Genomic DNA, 18,704 nt, shown 5'->3' with positions numbered 1-18,704 from the left:
ACAGCCTATTAAATATTGTAAACTCCCTCCTGCTCAGCTTGGTATAAAGACCAGCTCACTATAATGACCATTTTACTCACTTCCTTTGGTGGTCTGAATAGAAGGATTCCACTGAATAACATTTTTAAATATATGTTTCTTTGTTACCCTTAATGCAACCAAGACAGAATACATCAGTTACTTACTCAATTATACCCCCCATGAAAGCAAAATGCCTTACACGCTTTGGCATATAGTTGTCAAAGAGGTGAAATGAGTTTAGTTTTTTCTTAAGAAAAGAAAAAAGGTAATATAACCTCAATGAACATTAGAACTGGTGGCGCTCTTCCATTGTTTTGAAGACAGGTCTGCTCCAGCGCAGCACATTTTAGAATTTGCAGTGGATGCGCAGACTCTGGGCCCAGAGGATGCGTGACCTCTGTTGTCAGTTCCGGCTGCCGTCAAGCAGTTTGCCTTACTCGGACAGGGTATTCGCGCAGACTCACGTAATTTGACGCAAAGTCTACGCAGACTCTCAAAAGTCTGCGCGTCGCGAACGCACCCACAGGTTAACGTCAAAGGAAGTATTTTTGATGATGCATCATGGAAATTGTAGTCTTATCTCATGTAATAGGATCACAAGCATGAGGGGGCGGGAGTTAAAAAACTCAATTTCCCACAGTTCAGGGCTTGCACCAGTATTGTTAAGTCAAGGTTAGTCGCTTCTGCTGCACGATACAACGTAGAGAAAAACTCATTTTATGAAGTTACTGGGAGATCAGAGGGTGTCTGAATCCTGATCTAATTAGTTGTAAATGCTTACGACATAAATCAAGGAATTGATATATCTGCACTGGCAAATTTAATCTGATCAACTCAGTAGTAGTAGCTACAGATAAATTAAGCCTTAAGGCACGAAAAGAGACCAACATGTTTCCAGCTTGCAAATATACACTACAAGGTATGTACTATTATTTCTTAAAAGTGTCGCTGTCAATAGAATGTCTCGAAAATATCCATCGGACTTCATGGGACTTTAGTACGGTAAATGTAGTTTGTTTTATGTTGGAATAATAAAACTAATGTAATGTACACCTGAAGATATATATATATATATATATATATATATATATATATATATAATGTCTGCTGTGTTATTGTATCCTAAACTAAAGCAAATGTGGATAGTCACACTAGTGCACAGTCCTATTTTCGACTCGAGAAAGCGTCGCCTACTGGTGGTTTGTAAATATAGGTCAAAGGTAACAAGTTTTCTAACAATGTTTAGGGCATACATTTTGCATAACCTCCTGGTCTGTATGTTTTAAATAGCTCTTTTAGAAGTTATTGAGCCATAAAATACTGACTAACCTGCGATTGAAAAATACCTCTGGCTGCGCAAACCGGTGGGTTACTTGCACAAACTACGCATGCTTGATTTATTTTGTTTTTGTGACATACTTGCCTTTAGCAGGGTTAGCTGATTTAAATCAGGTCAATTTTAAATCAGTTATTTAAGTCAATATTTAATTTACTAATTTCGTTTTAATTTACTACCAATTTGATGTAGTTTCTGAAGGAAAATACTTGAAAAGTATGTTTTAAAAACTAAAACTCTTAAGGCTGTATTCTGATCACAGCACAAATGCGAGTGCAAGCGCGAACGGCGCATGCCCCCGATTCTGTGAAGCATAAATGGAGCAGTACTGCACTGAAATGGTATTCTGAAGACATGTCTTGCCCCGTTATAGAGCGCCTGCCCCATCATTAACATATTTGCCGAAGCGATTCTGGTGCAGTGGGGTCCCAAATAGACAACTGAGCACTGTGTTAAGACCCGCTGAAACGAGGTTTATTTAGTGGTGCAATCAGGAACTTTAACAATTGAACAGACTATAAAAAGCAAAGTGGTCCTAAGTAACAACTGTGTGTGTGTGTTTGGACTGACACAGAAAGAGGAAATCAAAGAAATAAAAGTACGACGGATGAGTGAGGGGTATTTTTCTCTGGTGTACTCCATCGCCAAATTTCTTGTAGTTCACATAGTTTAGTTCACATTTAGAGAATGCCACAATGATAAACAATTTGCTTTATTTATGTATTCATTTAAGATTGAGTAATTTTAAAGCAGATTTGTGTTTCTTTTTATTTGGAGGTCCCAGAGGTTGGTCAGGTTTCGTTTGTAATGGTTTAAAATCGTATCATTATAATAGGCATTTAGGTGTTATGATAATAGACGTTATGATAATGAGGCGAGACAAAACGCTTGTCAAATGAAAGTCTTGATTGTTAGAAAGCATGATGAAATGTGCCAATTATACCTTTTGAATTTGGATAATTGTATGTCGAGATCAGCCAATAGCTTTTGGCTTTACGAAGACCTGGGGAGGACGAAAGCCAGTAGAGAGTGAGAAGACACGGGACTACGGGAACAGGATGCAAGCAAGAAAAAAGAGATCTGAAAAGTTTTACTTTACTGCACGCATACATTTTAGTTTAATTTAGTGAAAACTAAATGTTTCTAGCCCTAAAGGCTGTTTGAGTAGAATAGATGGCACAGAAATAGTACATGTACTCATATTTGCAATTTTATTGCTGTATGTGTGTGGGCCCGGGTGCTGATGCCGGCCTCTTATGCAAGTGCCAAAAATGGTACTGTAAATATGCTTACGATGTTTGTTATGTGTTCATCTCAGAATGATCTGAATTCAACAAATCCTGGCATAGAGTTAATTACCACAGTATACATGTATGTAGCAGGCAACTGTGTATCGAAGATCTTAAAGCTACAGATGCCATGCTGTTGTAACAAACAATACCATACATGTACAAGCATTGCTACAAACCATATGTCTCCTATTCCCCCATAAAAACAACATCAATTGGACAGTCAGAATTTTTAATTGTTTCTCACGAATCCCAATAAGATATGCATCTTACAAGTAATACAAAAATAGAGCCTTTCTTATCATTAGAGTAAATGTATGACACCATGGGTTAAGGAAGCATTTTATCCACGTGTGCCATTTTTTATGTAAAATGAGAAACTAATGTTACAGAAGTAACAACGTGACAGTCCAGGCAATAATGTAGGATCTGTATACTAGGTAATTTTGTAACACTTTTTCACCTGTATGTTATGAAAACATGGTAGATTGAACATGAACTGTAGATTGTTCCATGTAGGGTTCGTTTTACCCCCCAAAAACATGGCAGTGATTTATTGTAGAGCAGGGATGCACACATCTAGTCCTCTTTGTTTAATACTTATAATTTAATACAGTAATTAGGTCATAAAGACCTCGATGGTTCAATTTAGAGTACAGGTGGAGCAAAGACCAGGAAGGCTTCAGACCTTGAGGACTGGAATTGAGCACGCCTGTTCTAGATGTTATGACAGTCATTGTAGGTTATTCATGGAAACTATGATCAGTCTGAAGAAGGTCATCCATAATGAAGCAGGACTGTGCTGTAGTCGACACCTGATCTACTTATAAATACTACATGACTACAAACTTCTGATTTATTAATGTTACACGGTGAACAAAACTTACCGGAATAGAAAAATTATGAAATATGGTGCAATATTTGTACACATAAGAGAGTTTATGTTACATTTTTGAGCTATTCTGTTTTTTACTAGTTACACAATGCTGTTTATTTCAGATCTGTGATATTACAGGTTGTGGTATGAGCTTTAGTTAATTTACCTCTGGTGAAGCTCACAGTAACACCTGAAATGGAACCAACTGAAATATGCCCTCTCTGTTGTTAACTGTGGGTAGTAGAATCTGGAAGTGCGCAAAACAATTCTTACAAACATTTTAGGTTTTGAAGGAGCAATGATATTCAGTTTCATTGCATCAGTGTACTCTACAATGTTTTTTTTATTTTTTATTTTCTGTTTGCAAATTGGGGTAAGGTTTACACGAAAATATTACCAGTAACTAAAAATATTGATGCTAACAAAGCATAATGTAGTCAAGGACAACAGCTAAATCTGGTTTCGATATTAACAAATTATTTACAACCCTGTTAAGGTTTTAGCTATAAGGTTGACCAAAGGCAGTCATGCCAAGTTTTATTAAACCTCTCGGATTGTTTTTTAGCACGTCAGTGTCTGTGTTCTCTGAAGGTACTACAGAGGGAACACCTTCCATCCCTGTTTTGTGCTACAAGATGGTCCTCATCCTCCTCCACAACACCTCGCATCACTTCACACTACACCGTCTATCCACGGGACAAGGACCCACGATGGGAAGGTGGGGGGGTATAAGTAGTCTTATAGGAAAGCACCCTTTGAATTTACATAATATTTAATTGATCTGTTTATTATCCCATGATATTTGTTCTTAATAATAGAGGTCATTTCAGTATTTTGCAAATTTAGAGGGTATATATGTTCAAATTTAAAAGGGACTTTTAGAGATGCAATGGTACAATTGTAACTGTTTAAATGGGGGTGAGGGGGAGGTATTTAGTAAAATTATTATAACAATTTGGTAGGCTGTTTATAACAAATATAGCATGATGTGTTTCTTGTGTGCTGTATTTGTTTAAGAATTGTGAACTGATGCATTTATTTTAAGGGGTAAGTCACTTTCTGTGGAAACCAACATAGTTACAGAGGCGTGGTTAACCTAACCTGATTACGTGGGTTTATGTTCTTTTGAAGGGGTGAACATGGAGAGATTTGCAGATGAAGCTGATGTAGTTATAGTGGGAGCAGGTCCAGCTGGCCTGTCGGCTGCTATCCGTCTCAAACAGCTGGCCGGTGAGCAGGGTAAAGAGCTGCGTGTGTGTGTGGTGGAGAAGGCCTCTCAGATTGGAGCCCACACTCTATCAGGAGCCTGTATTGAGCCTAGTACACTGCAGGAGCTCTTCCCAGACTGGAAGGAAAGAGGAGTGAGTTCTAACAGTGGCTTAGATTTTCTTTTATTCAATATAAAGAATATAATTAAGCTAGAATACTGGTGCCTGAGAAGGAAATTCAACACAACCAGGGGCCTATTGCACAAAAGTGGTTTTAAAAAAGCCAGGTTTAGTTGAAGTTATCTGGTTTGAGTTAACAGGATATAACTTAGCAGGATAACTCTGTTGCAAGAATGTGGACTGAGTTTAAATTAATCTAGATAACTCAAGCCGGGTTAATGTTTCTATCTGTGCGCGTGGAACCAACTGTTTGAGTGTGTTGCCATGGTAATCTTTATTAACGGTCATCGAAAAAATGGAGAAGGAAAGGGCAATTTCTTTTTTTTTTTTTTTTACTGCTTCCGAACAACAAATTTTAGTTTCAACGTATAATGATAATGTTGAAGAATTTTTAACCAAAAAAAAACAAAAAAAAACACCGCTACTGCCAATAAAGCCAGGGTGGCAGCCTGACAAACTGTAGCGGACGCTGTTAACGCGTAAGTATACAGTCGCATCCCGAATACACAAGCACAAATCCTGACTTTATTATTTATATTATATATCCCTCTGTATTTTGAGTAATAGAAAACTAGGTATGGTCATAATTTCTAGACATAATATCCTAAAGAATATATAGACAGTACTATTTTTATTTCAATCCACCATACCAATCATGTTGGGAAACCCTATAAATCAAAAATATATTAATAATGAAACATGAAAAATGATGATAATGAAAAAATAATAATAATGAAAAATTTAAAGTGTGTGTATGTGTGTGTATATATATATATATATATATATATATATATATATATATATATATAAAATAATGACCTGCAATAGCATAGAATGCCTTCTTGTTCCACTTCACTGGAGCACGTCCGGGAAATTTCACGCAGACTGGCAGCAACTTCTTCAGTGCCAGGTACACTTTCCTTATAGCTCTGCGTATCCTTGCCTTATTAAGATTTTTGGCATCACCGACTGTATACAAAAATGTTCCACAGGCCATAATCTTAGACCTATGCAGAGTACCTGTATATGAGTAAGGGCTCTGCTCCGTCGGGTTGGTTGTTCAAGGGAGGGTCTTAGGAGATCCACCAGATACAGGATACCATCCTTAGAGAAGCGGTATCGCTCGTACAGGGTGGAATCTGGATTATTAATCGGATCCTGGCAATCACTGAACACCCTCTCCCCACAAAAAGCCCTTTTTATAATTCTAGCACCAACATCTATTATTATTATTATTTATTTCTTAGCAGACACCCTTGTCCAGGATTAATTACAGTCGTAAAGAAAAATACATTTCAAGAATCACAGTACAAGTATTAATACAATTAAGAGCAAGATAAAATACAATGACTTCGGTTCTAGCAAGTACATGTATATGACTAAATACGATTCAGTAACGGAGCAGATAAGTGTCAGTGATAGTTACATCAGGATATAATTAAATACAAAATACTACAGATTAAATAACACTTGTGACAGATTACAGTACTCTAAAATACAGGATTAAATGCGATAAAATCAGGAGCAGATAAGAGCAAGTAAAGCGCATTAAGGAAGAGTGATAGTGTCCAGAGGGAAGAGGAGTTCTACAGGTGCTGTCTGAAGAGGTTAGTCTTGAGGAGGCGTCGGAAGGTGGTCAGGGAGTGGATAGTCCTGACATCTGTAGGAAGGTCATTCCACCACTGCGGGGCAAGGGTGGAGAAGGAGTGGGCTCTGGAGGCAGGGGAGCGTAGAGGAGGTACAGCCAGTCTTCTAGTGCAGGAGGAGCGGAGAGGTTGAGTGGGGGTGTAGGGAGAGATGAGGGTCTGGTGGTAGCTGGGTGCAGTCTGGTCAAGGCATCTGTAGGCGAGTACAAGAGTCTTGAACTGGATGCGAGCGGTGATCGGGAGCCAGTGGAGCAGTGGAATTGTGTGGGAGAAGTGAGGCAGAGAGAACACCAGGCGAGCAGCAGAGTTCTGGTTGAGCTGGAGCGGACGGGTGGCGGACGCAGGGAGGCCAGCCAGGAGTGAGTTGCAGTAGTCTAGGCGGGAGTACCAGGGCCTGGACCAGGAGCTGGGTGGCGTAGATGGTGAGGAAGGGTCGGATTCTTTGTATGTTGCTTAGGAAGAATCGGCAAGTGCATGCCAGAGTGGAGATGTGCTGGGAATAAGAGGGAGGGGTCCAGGGTGACTCTGAGGATCTTAGCTGAGGAGGAGGGAGAGAGTGTGGTAGATTCCAGAGGAATGGAGATAGAGAGATCAGAGGAGGAGGAGGGAAAGAAAAGGAGGTCAGATTTAGAGAGGTTGAGTTTGAGGTGATGCGAGTGCATCCAGGTGGAAATAGCAGACAGACAGGTAGAGATAAGGGAGGAGATGGTGGAGTCAGAGGTGGGGAAGGAGAGGAAAATCTGAGCATCATCAGCATAGAAATGGTATGAGAAACCATAGGATGCGATGAGGGGGCCCAGGGAGCGGGTGTAGAGAGAGAACAGGAGAGGACCCAAGACTGACCCTTGGGGAACTCTTGTTGAGAGAGGGCGGGGTGTGGAGGTTTCTCCACGCCAGGTTACCTGGTAAGTGCGGTTGGAAAGGTAGGAGGAGAACCAGCCCAGAGCAGTGCCAGAGATTCCCAGGTCAGCGACCACTCTCGGTATAAAAGGTGACGCCATATTTATTTATTTTCAGTTTTAGAAGTCAGGATTAATCTTTGTTAACCTGCTCTGAAGCAGGTTAGTTTAATCGCGATAAATTAAAATGGATTTAAGCCTGAGTTATTATCTTGTTTTGTGGTAATAAACTAAGCCTGACTTTCACAATTAAATCTGGAAGTTATCAGGATAACTCTTTAAACCGCTTTTGTGCAATAGGCCCCCGGGACTTGGACCAGCGCACTGCTGATTGTATTACTCACTTTGTGCTTCCATGTAGTAGTACCTTTATTGGATGAGCCTTGGCCCTTTGTGTCTACTGAGTGTTATTGATTAAATCTTTGACCTTCAGGCTCCCCTTCATACTCCTGTGACAGAAGATAAGTTTGGCATTTTAACAGAAAAGTACAGAATCCCTGTGCCAATATTACCAGGTATGTCCTATCCAGTGATCTTAAGACAAGATTCATATATATGAATAGACCAGTATATTGGTGAATTACATTGCACTGGGTACTAGACAAAATGCAAGACATAGTGTGAACAAGCACTATGCCAGCTACCCCAATAGCAATGCATCTCAATACGGGTTTGAAGGAGACATTTGAGCCATTTAAAGTAACTTCACAGTGGTATTATCCACTATATATTAAGATGCATACTCATATTATTTCTGAACTTGGCAATGCAATTAATGAGTAATAATGTTTAGCTAAATTCTAACAGTAGTACAAACATTATTGTGGCTGCATATTCACCTCTATATTCTTTGAACTCTGGTACAAAAATATTGGAGCTTCATATAAATCTTAACTAAATCTTTTTTAGGCCTCCCAATGAACAATCACGGGAACTATATAGTGCGTCTAGGCCATTTGGTCAGTTGGTTAGGAGAACAAGCAGAAGAACTTGGGGTGGAGCTCTATCCAGGGTATGCTGCTGCTGAGGTAGGATTCATTTAGAGAGATAACTAATCATGTCTTTATGAATAGCCTTGGAAATACTGTTAACTCGTGTGACATTTATTTACAGTTTACAGTGTAGCATTCAAAAGTGTTAAATGAGTAAAACAAAATGGAGTTAATATTTGTTTGATATTTTCCAGTTATGTGCACAGTACGTGTTGGTAACTTCAAGTGTTATTTGTATGCCCAGTTCACTAACGAGGTCTATGACGGGCCTTTTTCTTCAGGTCTTATTCCATGAAGATGGCAGTGTAAAAGGGATTGCTACAAACGATGTTGGCATTAGTAAAGATGGGTCACCAAAGGTAAGGATAACATAAAGTATCCTATTTGTGCGCATATATTAACATGCGCGCTCTGTATCTTTCTCCTATCTGTCTGTCTGTCTGTCTGTCTGTCTGTCTCTATCTATCTATCTATCTATCTATCTATCTATCTATCATAATGTGTGTATATGTAGATACCTACCCCAATTGAGCCGTCACATTCTTTCATGTGGCCAAAGCATAGAATGTTGAAGAACTCCATTGGTAATGAAATGTATTGTTCTCACTGACCAGGTAAAAAGATGATGACAGCCTCCAGTGATGTAAATCTGATGTTTTGATATCTTTTTAAAATGTAATTTGCCGCTATTGGAAAATAAATATTTTTGACTCATCCATAGGACACATTTGAAAGAGGGATGGAGCTCCATGCCAAAGTAACAATATTTGGTGAGGGTTGCCATGGACATCTGGCAAAGCAGTTATATAAACATTTCAACCTGAGGCAGCACTGTGAACCCCAGACGTATGCTATTGGACTGAAAGAGGTACCAAATGTCAATGCAACGAGCGTCAAGTAAAGTGACTGGCCTTGTATAATTCCTTTTGTAACTTCTATTGCATCATTGAGGAATATCATTGCATTTCTAACAGATATAACTATATTGCGCTGTTATTGCTGGGACTGGTATAAATCCCATGGTTTAGATTTAGCTGCACTGCAACCTGTTTTTAATTGTGATGATAATATAATTGCTGTAGCCGATTGTAACATCTAGTTTTCTTACAGGTATGGGTTATTGATGAGAAGAAGTGGAAGCCTGGCAGAGTTGAACACACAGTGGGTTGGCCTCTTGACAGACACTCGTATGGAGGATCTTTCTTGTATCATTTAAACGAGGGAGAACCATTGGTGGCTCTTGGTTTTGTGGTGAGTACTCCTCAAAATCTCACACAGGTTTTGTACAGCTGCGAAATTGCTTGGTGAATTGAAAGATTTAGTATATATATCATGAATGCAAATGCAGACCACATTTTTTTTGGCGGGGGGGGTACAAAATAAGAGAATACTGTACCAGTATTTTAATTACAATTTTATATTTGAATGGTTGTCACATAATAACCAAGTCATTATCGATATACATTCCGTGATCACCTAGCAACCACGAAACAGCGAATGCCTATCACATATGGACAAGGGGGACAGAGTTTACAGAGCTGTGGAAGATAGAGCAGAGTTTTTGTAACTTGACATACATGCTTTTATTGTCATTTTCTGTCTTAATCACACTCTTATCACATCCCTTTGTGAAAGGCTACTGTTCAACAAAGATGCAACTCCCTGTTACAAGTTTGTTTCAATCCCAATGGAAAATACAGCCGATCCTACCAGTCACAATGAAAGCTGATTTTCAAGTTTCCAAGACTGCGCAACTTACTGGTGTTTCACAACCATTATGGAGAGCGGACATAGTTGCAGTTCATTAAACAAACCTGTGAAAAGAGCTTGTATGAGTTTGCAGCACTGCATCTTCTACTGCTAATATTTAAGACAATTTAAGATAGCAACTTTTAATTTTTCAGTGTTATGGAAACTCCATCAGCAAAACGTTATGGTTCCTTTCACGCTGTCGGGTGACGTAAATTGGCCACCATATTCGGGTCATGCTTTTAACCGATCAGCGATTCAGATCTTTTTCACGTTTTCATTTGTCTTCATGTATCCCTCAAGAACAATCTTCATCTTTCAGCCTTGCATTTAACCAGTGCTGTTTGATTGCATCATCAACAGACCTGAAGATTTTTTTCTTACATGAAATGTAAATTCATATTGCAGGTTGGCTTGGATTACCAAAACCCATATATGAACCCATTCAGAGAATTTCAAAGGTGGAAACACCATCCAACTGTGTTGCCAACACTAGAAGGAGGAAAAAGAATTGCATACGGAGCTAGAGCACTAAATGAAGGTGGCTTCCAGGTACAGTACTGTAGGGTTTCTTTCTTTAATCAATACAGTTTTTACCTCACATCTAATGTTATTTGAAGAACCTTGCCTTTCTGTTACAAATACAGTAGATGCCGCTTATTAACAATCTCTCGGCTACCAGCAAAAAAGTTGTCATTAACCAAAAGTTGCCAATAAGCAAAGCCCCCGTTTTCAAGTTTGTTTATATGGAAGAACGATATATACTGTAGTTGTACAAATATGGCACTGAAATCCATGTGTTTTAAATGTTAGTGTTAAAAAATTAACATGAGAAACACGAAATACCCAAACATAGAACCGTTTGCTTCACAAGTGTGTAAAACAAATAAAAAGGGAGTAGGCTTAAATAGTACTACACAACAATGTACTGCAATAGTCCTTACAATGAGTAAAGCAAACCAAAAATGTGTTGTACTTGCAATCAATTCTAAAGAACACAATTTTAAAATCAGAAATTGTCCAACTTTGTCTGCTTTTTACAATGTACCTCCCACTATAAATCCATCTCAATTTTGCATGCAGCTTCGTAGCCAGTTTCAAAGCCACGATTCTGCCTGTCTGTCAGAAATACGCAGTTGCGAAGTCAGTGTGTTATAAAAGCTGCATGAAGTATGTGCTTAAATCATGCAAGTGCGCTCTGTAGCCCTGGATACTAGTAATAAAGTTGTCAGTAAGCGGCGTGCAGTTGCTAATATCAGAATTCCATTAACATTAAAGTCTATGGGACGGGATTGGTTCCTGGGAAAATGTTGTTAATAACCGAAAGTTGTCTTTATCAGTGTTGCCAATAACCGGCATCTACTGTGTATATAAAAAAACAAAAAAAAACAAAGTTAATTCACCCCTAGCTGCTGAGGTATCCCTCAAAATTGTGTATTATAGAAACTAATGAAAGTGAATGTCCTTTTCAGTCCTTGCCCAAACTGACTTTCCCTGGTGGCTTGCTGGTTGGTTGCAGTCCTGGTTTCATGAACGTTCCAAAAATTAAAGGCACTCACAGTGCTATGAAGAGCGGGATGATGGCAGCAGAGACTGTCTTCTCAAAGCTTACCAATGAGAATCTCCAGTCTGAAACAAAAGGCAAGAAACAAAGATGTTCATCCCTCTCTGACATGACTTCACATATTAGAAATCACGAGAGGCCAGTCTTGGATTTGAAAGCTCTGTTGGGAGAACCAAGCTTGGCACCTTTTTTGGAAACCTCTATCATTTATACAGTAACAAGCATATACCAGCAAGAACTGTCCATAATAGACAACATAAATTGTGCAATATGCAAACAAAACGATGAATTGATGAATAACCCAGGTTATATTAAGCAAGGTGTATATAAATATTGCTACTATTTTGTTTTTCTATTTGCCTAAAAGAAATACAAACATTCAAATATTTATGGACAGATTTGCATTTGCTAAAGTGGTTCAACAGAAAAAAACATGACTTGTAACTTGTAATCATTGCAAAAACAAGACTTAAACTTCACATTTGTGGGATGTAATTAAATAATTGGGCTTTTCTGATTTACATAGCATTACATAGCTTGTTATTGATACCACTGAGGGAGTTGTATCAATAACAAGCGAACTTAGATTGCGTGTCTTTTTTTTTTTGCTGTGCTTTTAAGAAGGTTGATACAACATTGCTTCATTTGGTACACCAAATATGTTCCTGATAATCTCCTTTTTTTATCAGGACTCTGCATCCCTGAATATGAAGAAAATCTGAAAAACTCCTGGGTTTGGAAGGAGCTGTACTCTGTGAGGAATATCAGACCTTCCTGTCATGGGTTATTTGGAGTATACGGTGGAATGGTTTACACTGGTATATTTTATTGGATACTCAGAGGAAAAGAGCCATGGACATTGAAACACAAAGGTAACATCTATTTTTACAATCTTAATGTCTTTCACCCGTTTTCCACCTCTAATTTGATACTCCATATAGTTCTCATGGAACACTTACCTAATAGATGTCAAATATAATTTCAACTGCAGAGTAACTACTGAAACCAAGGAAGTATGTTTGAAGTTTCTGATGGGCTGTGAGTGTAATACAAGCAGACAGGGTTTCTCCTCCTTTTCCTTTCCCATGCTACAGTCTGACACTGAAATCAATTGTTTTATTGATCAGGCCATAATTAGATAAATAATATCCATGAAAGACATGAATATATTTATTTTGGTCAGAAACAATTTAAGTATTATATCTTTATTGCCTTTATATGCTTTCATTTACTAACAATACTTGTAATACATGAAAGGGGATCCTGCATCTACAAAATAAGAACCTCTTAAAAAAAAAAAAAAAAAAAAAAAAAAATTCAAATATGTAAATGCTTTATTTTCATTAGAATTATTAGTATTTCCTGAGGGGGTCCCAGAATGTATCATCCAGTTAAAGAGCTGCCGCTGGGTGTGCAGGATGAGTCACACAGCTTGGACGGCGCCGGTTCACGTCTGGGCTGTGCAAAGAGGCCAAACTTTGCTGGGGCTTTGCAACAAAGAACCCTACTGGCCAGACACCGAGCACATTCAGAGGATAAAAAGCAGGGCTGATCTCGTGTTCTCCGGGATAAAAGCGATTCTGGATTTAGGCTTGTGAGATCGGAGGACGCTCACACGCCCTCAGAATGTCTGTGCTGTGTGGGGACTCACTGTGGTGAGGAGAAAAAACATAATTGGACGTTCCAAACTGGGGGGAAAATAAACTAAATAGTATTTCATTTCCAATCCAGACTGGACGTTATTGTTTTTCCTTTAACAATTTTTCAGGATTAGATTCTGCTCAACTGAAACCTGCCAAAGATTGCATGCCAATCGAGTACCCAAAACCAGATGGGAAGATCAGCTTTGACCTCCTTTCCTCTGTGGCTCTGAGTGGAACTAACCATGAACACGACCAGCCCCCACACCTTACTTTGAAGAACGACAATATTCCTGTGAACAATAACCTTGCTATATATGATGGCCCAGAGCAACGGTTTTGTCCAGCTGGTGAGTAAAACCAAATGAAACTGTATACCTGCATTAAAAAGTTGTTTAATAAACAATGATAAGTGTTGAATCGGTAAAAAACAATTCGCTATTTGAGTGCCATTAGGCACACATTGTAAGTGGGCTGTAAGCTTGTTATGTGGAAGTGAATTTGTAATTTTATGATGGGTAGGGGGGTTGGTGCCTTTTCTACAGAGATGGGTATATGGTCTGAATGTGGTCTTTTCTGTATAATACAGTACCTAGTGTTAAGCTCTTTGGCTCTATTTTGACACAACTTTTTTTTTTTTTTAAGGTGTGTATGAATATGTTCCTAAAGAAACAGGAGATGGAATGAGGCTACAGATCAATGCACAGAATTGTGTTCACTGCAAGACCTGCGACATTAAGGACCCGAGTCAGAACATCAACTGGGTGGTGCCTGAAGGAGGTGGAGGCCCTGCTTACAATGGGTTGTAAGCTTTACAGGGAGGATGTTCCACTTCTGAAATATTACGCTGTATGTCGTCAAACGCAGGATTGTAAAACTTACACTTAACTTCAGTACGTGCTTGGTTACAGACTTTAAATTTGCCAATTTTGCCTTCATGGCGGTTACCATGTACATTTATGATATAACTGTAACTAGATTTATACAAATGTCTTTATTTAAAGACTCTATCCGATAAGAGCTTTAATAATTTGAAACAGATCTATTGTGTTTTTTTTTTTTAATGATATATTGGAATATGCATTATAGGACCGGGCATTGTAAAGTGGTAACAGGCATGACCCAGGCTGCTTATAATCTTAAATTGTGGTTTTAAAAAAAGTAGGCAAGCCTCTTTTAAATCCTGTATAATTTACAGATAAAAGTCGAATTCAGTATATGCAGGAATCACAATCTGCTCATCAGCCCTACTAATGGTTTGTTTGTATTGCAGTGTTATTTGTTTTTGTTTCAATAAATACACTTTCATTATTTAAGACTGAAATGTATAGTGTATAATGTTAAACATAATTATGCCTAAGTGATCAGTACACACAATAATAAATGCTGTTTTTAATTAGTGAATATACAGTGCAGTGTGTGTAATATAGTTGCATATATTAATTATAACTGAATACATCTCAAAGAATTGTTCAAATAAATACTAGATCCCAAAAGAAATCAATTAGAAAAGCATGTTTATTGGATAAAAATTGTTTCCATTTTTTTTGTTCTGAATTTACATAGTAGTTTCATCTAGATGCATTAGGATGATAAGCTATTCAAATGTATCAATAATTTCAGTATGCTGTACAATGAACATGTTTTTAGTTCTGATTACACTAACAAAGACTCCAACTGAAAACAAGATCTTCCTAGTATCTATAGGAGTATTCACTTCATTCAACAAACCGTAGCTTCTAGAAGGATCCCAGGGTGTCAGCTTCAAAAACATTGAAGTTGGGGAGTTGGTTCCAGACCCTGATCTGGAAGTAGATGTACAGTACTGCTTTTGTTACTACTTACAACCAAAAGAAAAAAGGCTTCATGAAACAAATGAATTCTTCAATGGAAAGGTTTGTTCAAGCAAACATTTGCATGTTTTCTTTCTCTTTTTCCTCCTTTTACCTTTTTGTTTCACTCTTGAGTATCTAATTACTAATGGCTCGAAAACAAAATTTCACATTTAATTTTTATTAAAACAAGCCATCGACAATAATCAGACCTGTTGATCAATGTCTGAACATAGGACCCAGACTATAGAATATACTTACTCTTAAGTGTTGTCATTTACTTCAGTCAGGTACATTACTTAAGGTCATAAGTATCTAAAGATTTTCCCATTTTGTAATTTAAAGGACTGCTTTTACAAGTATTTAATTTAATTAATATATAATTTACAGTTGTATACATTGGTAGCAATATAAGGGCACAATATTTTGTTAAACCGATTTATGCAATTTAACATGGTTGGTTTCACAGATAATGATTTGCACTACCTAATGTTACCTTGGGTAAGGTAGTCCAAGACTAGTGTTAATCAGGGTCTGTCAAGCCAGCCTGTGTGTAGAAATTGACATTGAGGATTAACACAAACACACACAGATTATATATATATATATATATATATATATATATATATATATATATATATATATATATATATATATATATATAGAGCACCAGCGTGCGAAAATATTAGGGTCCAAGGAGAGATCCATTTATATGCTTCCTCGGGGTGGTCATTTTATACATACCTGAGAAATAAAGATCCCTGATACTTTTTATGAATTTACGAGAAAAATAATATTACATTGAATTCTATTGAGGGAAAAAAATATATATATATTAAATTGTGCTTATAAGTGCAGGGCCATTGGCTGTCCAAATCATGCCTGCTTTAAATTTCAAACCGATGTATGCGCCAGCAAACCAATACATACGAAAAGCAAACCAATAGATACGCTTGCAAACCAATAGATACGTGACCAGACCAATAGATGCGCCAACAATTTGAGCTGATTCTGTTTTACATTCATATCTTGCCTGCGCCTAATTCTGGTCCCCTTAATTTTATTTCAAACAGAGCCGACAAATTACGTGAATTGTTCATCCCGATCCTACTTTATCGCATTTCATTTTTGCTGGTGCCTAATTTAACGTTGTGCTTTTGTTATTTACCCACTAGTTTAACAGAGATGTCTTGACAGTTTTTTTTTTTTTTAAGAATACAAATGAATGCCCATTTCGGAGTGTACACTGATAGCAAGTCCTTCAGGCGCCAGTATTTCGCCAAACATACCACAAAACATTTTGGTTTACTACATTTAATATATGCATATAGCTAATCTGTACGATTTTCAATTTTACGACATTTTTAAGCAGGCTCAGAGGGTTGTGTTGGCATCTGACGACCGTGAGAGGTCAATGACCTCAGACAATGATAATTTGCTATTTTAGAACCATGTGTCATAATAACATGATCATCAACTCCCTAAATTACACAATTTCTATGTGGGTTTCTGTGTTTCTGTGTCCTTTAGACATCTACAGATTATTTTCAAAGGTGATGTTTGACATGTATTTAAATTGAGAGGTCAATGACCTCGAACAATGCTGATTTACAGTGGTCTGTACTCTGCATCATAACAATGTTTAAATGAAAAAAATAAACGACTTTTATGAGAATTATGGCAATGTTCTGTCCCACAGAATGTATATTGTTGTCATAATGATGTAGAAGCCGCCATATGTTTATCATAATAATGGCCACGAGAGGTCAATCAGTATTTTCAACTAGCTACACTGTGCTTTGCAGTAAGGTGGCCTAGAAGTGCAAAACGGAATTAAAATATTTTTAAAACATAAATAATATTTTTAAAAAACACAAAAATATATATTTAGAGGACATAAAAAATATTTATTTCATATATTTTTTCTAATTGTGTTTTACACTTCTGGGCCACCATAGTGCAGTACTATACTAACACCATTATGACATGCTTGTATACTGCAGGTGAATCTCTTTTGCATGTTCAGCACCTCAGCACTCCTGCAAACACTTTAGTGGTGGCAGGCAGCCTGTGTAGAAACTATTAGCACACTAACTTTTTTTAATCTCTGGTGTTGGTTCCCTCTCCTCCCCTATCACCATAGCAACATCCTGGTAGACCCTACCACACCTAAACCCAAACACCCCAAGCCAGCTGACACAACTAATTGGGAGCTTTTGTGTGCTTCGTCACAAGGAGACTGGGGAAGCTTTGCAGTGTCCAGCTAAATCAACCAAGGCACCCATTGGCAGCGGCTAAAAATCATTAGCAGGTCACCTCGGTCAGTTTCAGGAACTTGGGCACATGCCAGCAATGGACATTGACACTGAAAGACTTAAAGATGTGGATGGCATGGAGGCCACAATGATGACACACCTCGCTGGCTGGCATAAAGCAAATGCCTTTTGAAATTTAACCAAACAAAGCTTGAACAACTACAGAGGAAATCCAGAGACGAAATGATGGCTGTTACTTCATCAGCTGTACACACACATTCAAGCCCATATGCTCCTCTGCGATACCACTGTAGAAAAGAGCTGGCTCCTTTGCAGGGAGCGTATATCGGGCTCATGTCTTTGTGTGTGATTACATCACCTACCAGCCCTGCTGCTGCCTTCCCCTGTGCACACACCAGTATGTTTGCTAGAACGTGTGTTTTGTGTGTGTGTGTGTTTTTCCCTCAAAACTACACATTTAAGACGTATGCAGTGGATAGGTTTGCATGGTGGGAAACATGTATGGAACTATTTTGTTAGCTACAATTACTTTAACACAAACACTACAGGCTAGAGAACTTGATAATGTCGGAGACTGTTTTACAAAGCTTGCTACAAAAGGTTTGTTAATTTTCTCATTTTCAAAAATGTGCTCAAGAAACTGATCAATATGAAACCAATATGACTGATTACAGAACTCTCTAAAAATCCAAGCGCTGTATCTTTTAATGGTCAAACAATCCTAGAAATGTTCATTAACTACATTCTTCTCCATTGTCTTCTGTGCACTGTATCAGAGAAGCCAAACCATGCAGACTATCTGGTTTATTTACGTTCCCTAAAAATAGACAGAGGGACACATACTGGCACATTCTAAATGAAACCCAAGCTGATATTTTGAACACGAGTGTATACTACAAAACAGTACAAAGTAGGCTACTATATGCGTTATGTCATGTTTATAAATACTACTTTGTATATACTTTGCTGATAAGTAAAAGTTTCGTCATTCCGTGTACAGCACATTATGTACTTGAGCGATTCTTGAAAATAACTTTTTTTTTTTTTTTTTTTTAATCTTCGAAGACGGTCTGCAGACTTGTTCTGTTGCAAAGGAAACATTTTTACGCTTTTTGTTCCCTAAACACACGTGACGGTCGTGTCCAATGACAACCTTCTTTCTAATTCTATACGGTGTGTGTGTGTGTGTTCCATT

At 38.0% G+C, this 18,704-nt stretch overlaps 1 protein-coding gene across 1 annotated transcript; it reads left to right on the top strand.

Annotated features, from left to right (window-relative positions):
* The first annotated feature begins 653 nt into the window (after positions 1-653).
* On the top strand, positions 654-14,712 carry etfdh (electron transfer flavoprotein dehydrogenase). The gene is made up of 13 exons (XM_034035297.3): positions 654-940; positions 4,089-4,241; positions 4,655-4,884; positions 7,890-7,971; positions 8,366-8,484; positions 8,730-8,807; positions 9,170-9,316; positions 9,559-9,699; positions 10,606-10,749; positions 11,670-11,838; positions 12,451-12,633; positions 13,530-13,751; positions 14,047-14,712. The coding sequence occupies exons 1-13, from the start codon at positions 910-912 to the stop codon at positions 14,208-14,210; spliced, it is 1,863 nt and encodes a 620-aa protein (XP_033891188.3). The 5' UTR covers positions 654-909; the 3' UTR covers positions 14,211-14,712.
* The last annotated feature ends 3,992 nt before the right edge of the window (positions 14,713-18,704 follow it).

The sequence above is a fragment of the Acipenser ruthenus genome, chromosome 1 (assembly GCF_902713425.1).
Source record: "Acipenser ruthenus chromosome 1, fAciRut3.2 maternal haplotype, whole genome shotgun sequence".
Classification (NCBI taxonomy): Eukaryota; Metazoa; Chordata; class Actinopteri; order Acipenseriformes; family Acipenseridae; genus Acipenser; species Acipenser ruthenus.
Note: the sequence above shows the minus strand (reverse complement) of the source record. Positions and strands in the feature narration are given on the sequence as shown.